Genomic DNA, 7,950 nt, shown 5'->3' on the forward strand with positions numbered 1-7,950 from the left:
GAGAAGAGTTCATGTTCAAAACACAGACTCTCCTGCTCCTCGAATGCTGCCTGACAGGATGCCAACTGTTGTTGTGCTTTTCCAGAACCACACTTTTCAACTCTGATCTCTGAAATCTGCAGTCCTCAGTTTCCCCATAAACTGTACTTAATAAAAGAAAGATTAGACTTCTATAACATCTTTTATGACCAGTGGATGTCTCAAAGTTATTTAAAGCAATAACATTAACTTGAAATATACACTCATTCCTTGTTATATGTGGGTCCGCAGGTAGTGAAGCGACATACTTGCGAGATCGGCCTCAGACCTGACTGTTTTGTTTTCCAAATGACACGTCCTAACAGATCATTTGTCCTTCACAGTATATTGAGGACTTCTATCATAGCGGTTTTATGTTATCTGCAGGAAGCTCATATCCCTTTCACCCTTGGATGACAAGGATATGATATAGTGACTCATGCAATTTAAACATTACGGCAGCCAAATTTCACGTAATAAGTTATCAGCAATGAGATAATGATCAATTATTCTGGTATAACGATGTTAATTTTAAGGGACTGATATGATGGTACTACTCAACAAATCAAATCCCAAATTTAAATCTGGCTTGACAGATCACATTTTTATTATTTTAGTTAACATGGTGGTGAGACTTTGGAATGTAATCACCTGAGGTTGCATTGTTACTTTAACAACAGAACAAGTTTATTAATCAGAAGACAAAATAAAAAAAAGGAAAACCAAGCTATCTAGATATAGAAGACAGTATGAGAAAATCTTAAAACACACAGCAAAACAAAGATTTCAACTTACAGGACGACCGCCATCCCTGTGGAATGGCTTTCCGTGATTTCAGTTACACGTGGTTTACTGCGGCGCGAACACATTACAGGGAACATTCAGAACCAGGGCACTGCGCAAATGTAAATTTCCCATTTAAATGAATGGGTTCACTCCTATCCATAGGATAGGTCATGGAATGTATTCCCCGTGGTGGGGCGGCGCAACTACTGTATTTCCAAATACCATTAACTTACAGAAATTTAAATCCAGAGAAATTACCTCTCTATATCAAATCAACTCTACTTAATTGATTAATTCTGGCTTCTGTGACATCTTCTCATATAAATACTTACAAAACTGAGTGCTTAAAATTTCTCAGATTCTGTTACACTGCAGATTTCCAAACAGTTCCATGGTTTGTGAGCTGCACAAATTAAAATGCTACAGAGGCAATACATTCCCTGAACCATTCTGGAAAATTCCTTTCCAGCAAAGGAACTATATTTGCTGCTTACCACAGCTGGTCTCTTCTAAATTGCCCTGAAGCCCTTCGATCCCTGGGGTTTCTAAATTAAATTCAATTCTTGATAATTGTGAACAAAAAAAAACCAAAGGCCTTCAATATTTATCCATCTGTTTTAAACCACTGCAATATAAACAATGTTCCATTTACACTCCAGGGATTCACAGTCATCTGCTGCCTGATGCATACTGGATTAGGTCACTGTTTCAGAAATACTGCTAGACTTTTTTTTAGAAAACCCATTCAAAAAAGTAACTAATACCCATATGCCATTATTTTGCATCAAAACCTCTAAAAATTATACACACATATGTAAAACTATAAGCCTTTCATCACAGAACAAATATTACTTAGGACACTGTGGATAAATTTCCTGTTCTGCTGCAGAATAGTGTTTTTGAATCTTTTGTGTTGATCTGAAAGAGCAGATGGCATCAATTTAATGGCTTAATCTCAAAATGATGCTTCAGATGATCCAGCACTACTGCAATTTTACCCTGATGAGTCAGTCTAGACTTTTGTGCTCAAAGTTATGAAGTGGGAACTACATCCACAACCTTCTGACTTAGAGGTTACAGTGCTACCAACTGATAATAAGCAAATGTAGCCCTTCCCAGCAGTCAATAAAAACTTCTTGTCTATTATTTTGGGAGGTCTCTAGTCCTTTCTGGCTGTGAATATATAATGATAATAAATTGAGTATGAACTTAAGGCAATGGAGTATGAACTAGCTATACAACTCCCCAAACCTACCACACCATTTAAGAAATGCCTATATGGGTTTACATGTGGAGGAGCACAGACCATGGAAGTGATAAGTACCACTGCACACAAGATATTATCCAAAATAAGAATCTAAATTATAATATACTATAACACAAAATAATAATACTAAATACAATAATAGAAATAAATTATAATATAACATAAGATTATAACTATAATCTAACAATGGTAAGTGAATGCTAATATTCATTAATATAACATTTATATAATATTCTTGATATATTGTATGTGTTATTCAATACATTATTTTTGCATAAAGACTAAGTGTACCTTGAGCATCCATATGAAGTGTCTCATTGTCATGATATAGGTGTTAGGAGGCCTACGTGTTTGTATGCAGTGGATTCTGTACACCTCCCAGCATTTAGTTATATAGCCAAGTGCAATTACAATGCATTGATTTTCTTTAAACAAATTCCCTGCATAAAAGGAAGCCATTAGGATTTAGAGGACAAAGAGAAAGCAGCATGGTTGATAACATTTATTTTGTATTTTCTCAAATGCTTGTTTTACATACTACTGGCACTAGGCCTTCCTTTGAGATATCAAAACAGTTTAATAACCAACTGAAAAGCTAAAAGCATTAATTTCTTATTACAAAATAGAATAACATTTCTAACAAGAATCTATCATTGACTATCAAACTGTTTGAGTTATAAGTTCACTTTTCACCATTGCTTCTTTAAAAAAGGATTTTTCAGCATGAAGATGCTGGGTAAATGCTAAATTCCTAATTGCAAAGTAACTTAGATCTGAAAAACAGATGCGATATCTGTCCTGCTCAACATAATTGTCTATTGTCCGCATATCTTCACAAGAAGTTTCACTATGTGGAAGTGATAATGGGCATTTTGTGACAAGATTGTTATTCAATAATATAAGTAAAACTTCTGTTTGTAAAGTTTTTGATTATATTTTAACCAATTAAATACCAGAGTTGTGCATGAAATTACTTTCACATGCAGTATTGGCAATAAGTGCATTCAGGGCACATGCACAAACTGGTTTGTCTCGATGGCAATGAGTTTCACTGTGTTAAATATGGTAGTAGCAATCTACAAGTCAAAGAATAATTGCCCTTGCCTGAATAAGGAGCATTTTACCTTCATATCAAAGGCAACAAATGTAACCAACTACTTTTAACCAACTACATAATTGAATGTATGGGTTGGCTATTGTGGGATATTGATAATGTCCCTACCTGTGGCCAAGACCCATTTGCTTTTAAGGTGGACAACAACAACTCTGAGTAAACAGATTGATTAGAAGATATCTGTAAATTACTTCCTTATAATTCACAAGTGACAAGTGAACACACCCAAGGGATCCAAATCTTCAGAATATATCCGCACAATCCATGTTCTAAGCAGATCATTGTGTACTATGAGTGGATATTTTATTAATTTGCATATAAAAATTGTACATACCGTTAACTTCGCAGGCATAAGGAATAATGTTATTGGTCACTACCTTAGAAAAACATGTAGCAAGTAATGATGCTGGGCCTCTGAAATGAGAAAATCATCACTGCGGCAATAGCTATTGATTAAGTTTGAGAAGTTTATAGTAGACAAAGAGGCAAATTATATTTTGTAGCTTTTATGCTATCTATTATCCTTGCTTGAGGTTCATGGATAAGTGGATTCTGCAAAGCAGTATATTTATAATATTTACATCCTTGAGGGATATACATAGAAAAACTTAGGGTCATGAATGAGTGTTGCCTGCTCTGGCCCAACATGTCAAGTACAAGAGTGGCAAGACCCATCAATTAAACAAAGAATCCATGTCACTGAATTATATAAAGTATTAGAATATACATTCTATCTCACTAAATCTTAAGTTATAAACAAACAGATAAATTAATTTAACTTTAAATAGGTCAGAAGTATTCAGTAAAAGCAATATGTTTATAACAGCTACGTCCTTGAGTGGTCTACATGGGAAAACATGAGGGTCATGAGTTTTTGAAACTCTCTTCTGACAAGACAGTGGAAGCAAAGTTCTTGAATATCTTTAAGGCAGAAATAAATGGATTCAAGTTAAACAAGGTATAAAAGGCAGTCAGAGGTAAATGAGAATGCAGATTTGAGGTTACAATTAGATTAGGTATGATCTTATTGAATGGCAGAGCTGGCTTGAGTTGCTGAATGGTTCACTCAGCTCCTTGTTCATTTTGTTCATATATTTGTAATAGCCCTCTCACCCTCTGTCCTTAATCACATGGTGAACCTTATCTCTAAGTCCCCATGAATATTATAATATGTCACCGTATTGCCCAGGTGCAGGATTGGCATCCAGAAACAGTCGACACCTTTGTTATTTAATCAAGGAGGGAAAATCCCATTCACCTCTTCACCATGGTTGTAACAAGGCTGGAAACATTATATTCAAAGAACTGTCCCATCTATGACAATACTTATCACAATTACTGATGACACAAATATTGGTGGTGTAGTGGACCATGATGAAGTTACATCAGAGTACAATGGGATCTTAATCAGATGGGCCAATGGGCCGAGGCGTGGCAGATGGAATTTAGTTTTGATAAATGTGAAGTGCTGCATTTTGGAAAGGCCAATCAGGGCAGGACTTATGCACTTCATGTTAAAGTCCTGGGGAATGTTGCTAAACAAAGAGACCTTGGAGTGCAGATTCATAGTTCCTTGAAAGTAGAGTCTCAGGTAGACAGGATAGTGAAGATGGCATTTAGTATGCTTTCCCTTACTGGTCAGAGCATTGAGAATAGGAGTTTGGAGGTCATGTTGTGGCTGCACAAGAGATTGGTTAGGCCACTTTTAGAATATTGTGTGCAATTCTGGTCTCCAACTTATAGGAAGGATGTTGTAAAACTTGAAAGGGTTCAGAAAAGATTTACAAGGATATTGCCAGCATCGGAGGCTGAGGGGTGACCTTACAGAGGTGTATAAAATCATGAGAAGTATGGATAGGGTGAACAGTCAAGGTCTTTTTCCTGGGTTGTGGGAGTCTAGAACTAGAGGGCATAGGTTTAGGGTGAGAGGGGAAAGATTTAAAAGGGACCTAAGGGACAACCTTTTCATGCAAAGGGTGATGCGTGTATGGAATGAGCTGCCAGAGGAAGTGGTGTAGGCTGGTACAATTATAATATCTAAAAGGCACCTGGATGGGTACATGAATAGGAAGGGTTTAGCGGGATATGGGCCAAGTGCTGGCAAATGGGACTAGATTAAGTTGAAATATCTGGTTGGCATGGATGAGTTGGACCGAAGGGTTTGTTTCCATTCTGTACATCCCTGTAACTCTATAATTACTCTCAATGAAAAGTGCTAGAGGGCATGAGAGGAGCAACACCAAGCAAATTAAAAGTGAAGATACAACATAGGCCTACTTGCAGCCAAGCAGCATAAGGAGAATCAGTAGACCGAGCTAAGCAATCTCGCAAGCAAAGGACCTGATCAACAGTCTGCAGTTCTGCCATATCCAGTCATGAACGGTGCAAGACAATTAAATAGCTCACTGGAGAACAGGGTCCATAAATATCCTTACTCTTTAATAATGAGAGAGCCCAGCACAACAGTGCAAAAGACAAGGCTGCAGCATTTTTAGTCGAAACGTGTGGTGCTGGAAAAGCACAGCTTTTCTGAGGATTTGTGGGCAGCACGGTGGCACAGTGGTTAGCACTGCTGCCTCACAGCGCCAGAGACCCGGGTTCAATTCCCGCCTCAGGCGACTGACTGTGTGGAGTTTGCACGTTCTCCCCGTGTCTGCGTGGGTTTCCTCCGGGTGCTCCGGTTTCCTCCCACAGATGTGCAGCTCAGGTGAACTGGCCATGCTAAATTGCCCGTAGTGTTAGGTAAGGGGTAAATGTAGGGGTATGGGTGGGTTACGCTTCGGCGGGTCGGTGTGGACTTGTTGGGCCGAAGGGCCTGTTTCCACACTGTAATGTAATCTAAATCAATCAAAGCTGGTCAGGAAGCATCCAAGGAGCAGAAGAGGTCGACATTTCGAACATAAGCTCTTTATTGGGAAGCTTATGCTCAAAACGTCGACTCTCCTGCTCCTCGGATTCTGCCCGACCAGCTGAGTTTTCCAACACCACACTTTTCGACTCGGATCTCCAGCATCTGTGGTCCTCACTTTCTGCAGCATTTGTATTCTTCAATTATAAGTGTCAAGTTGACAATCCTCTTGACGTCTCTTGCATCACGGGTGGCAACATTCTGCTAATTCGATTCACTCTACATGCGATCAAGAAGTGGCTGAAAGCATGGGGATACTGCAAAGGCTATGAACCTTGACAACATTCTACCAGTACTACTGAAGACACAGAATATTGTGTGCAACTAGAATATTGTGTTTTGTAATATATGCCCATCTGGTCCAGATCCCGTTGTAATCTGAGATAATCCTCGGCTATGAACCTTGACAACATTCTACCAGTACTACTGAAGACACAGAATATTGTGTGCAACTAGAATATTGTGTTTTGTAATATATGCAGTTTTGGTCTCCTTTTCTGAGGAAGGATGTTCTTGCTCTCAAGGAAGTGCAGTGAAGTTTTGCCAGGCTGATTCCGGGCATGGTGGGACTAACATTTGAGGAGAGATTGACGAGGTTAGGATTATTTTCACTGGAGTACAGATGAATGAGGGGTGATCTCATAGAGACTTATAAAATTCTAACAGTACTAGATAGGGGCAGGGAGGATGTTCCTGATGATGGGTGTGTCCAGAACCATGAGTCACAGTCTGAGGATTCGGGGTAGACCATTTAGGGCGAAGATGATGAGACATTTCTTCACCCAAAAAGTGGTGGACCTGTGGAATTCATTACCACAGAAAACAGTTGATGCCAAAACATTGATCATATTCCAGAGGAAGCTACATATAGCACTTGGGGCAAATGGGATCAAAGGTTATGAGGAGAAAGCAGAATTAGGCTACTGAGTTGGATAATCAGCCATGATTGAGATGAATTGTGGAGCAGGCATGAAGGACTGAATGGCCTGCTCCTGCTCCTATCTTCTATGTTTCTATGAAAAACCTGTGTTCCAGAACCAGCTGCACCCCTAGCCAGGCTGTTAAGTCATTACAATTTGGCATACACCCCAGCAATGTAGAAAGTGCTCAGGTTTGTCCTGTCTGGACAGAAAGCAGGACAAATTTAAAAGGGCCAATTACTATCCTATCAGTCTACTCTCAATCATCCACAAAGTGCATAAATGTGTCATTGACAGACATATCAAGTGACTGTACTCAACACTAGCCTCCTCACTGACTCTTAGTTTGGGCTCTTAGTTTCAGACAAACTAAGCTTCTAAGTTCATTACAGCCTTGATCAAAACATAGTCAGAAGAGCTGAACTGCAGAGGAGAAGTGCAGGTGACTGTCTATGACATGAGTCATAGAGGTGTACAGCATGGCAACAGACCCTTCAGTCCAACCCGTCCATGCCGACCAGATATCCCAACCCAATCTAGTCCCACCTGCCAGCACCTGACCCATATCCCTCCAAACCCTTCCTATTCATATACCCATCCAAATGCCTCTTAAATGTTGCAATTGTACCAGCCTCCACCACATCTTCTGGCAGCTCATTCCATACATGTACCACCCTCTGCGTGAAAAAGTTGCTCCTTAGGTCTCTTTTATATCTTTCCCCTCTCACCATAAATCTATGCCCTCTAGATCTGGACTCCCCGACCCCAGGGAAAAGACTTTGTCTATTTATCCTATCTATGCCCCTCATAATTTTGTAAACCTCTATCAGATCTCCCCTCAGCCTCCGACGCTTGAGGGAACACAGCCCCAGCCTATTCAGCCTCTCCCTGTAGCTCAGATCCTCCAACCCTGGCAACATCCTTGTAAATCTTTTCT

General features: G+C 39.5%; 1 protein-coding gene across 2 annotated transcripts in view; it reads right to left on the reverse strand.

Moving 5' to 3' along the window:
* Nucleotides 1–7,950, reverse strand: part of rsph10b (radial spoke head 10 homolog B) — an 84,096-nt gene that overhangs the window by 30,821 nt on the left and 45,325 nt on the right. For both annotated transcript variants that reach the window (XM_043711372.1, XM_043711371.1), the window contains 2 exons: nt 3,520–3,599; nt 2,363–2,511 (listed from right to left, as the gene is read on the reverse strand). In XM_043711372.1, coding sequence (XP_043567307.1) covers nt 2,363–2,511; nt 3,520–3,599 — 229 coding nt within the window. The remainder of the gene's footprint in view (nt 1–2,362; nt 2,512–3,519; nt 3,600–7,950) is intronic.

Source organism: Chiloscyllium plagiosum, chromosome 21 (genome assembly GCF_004010195.1).
Source record: "Chiloscyllium plagiosum isolate BGI_BamShark_2017 chromosome 21, ASM401019v2, whole genome shotgun sequence".
NCBI lineage: Eukaryota > Metazoa > Chordata > Chondrichthyes > Orectolobiformes > Hemiscylliidae > Chiloscyllium > Chiloscyllium plagiosum.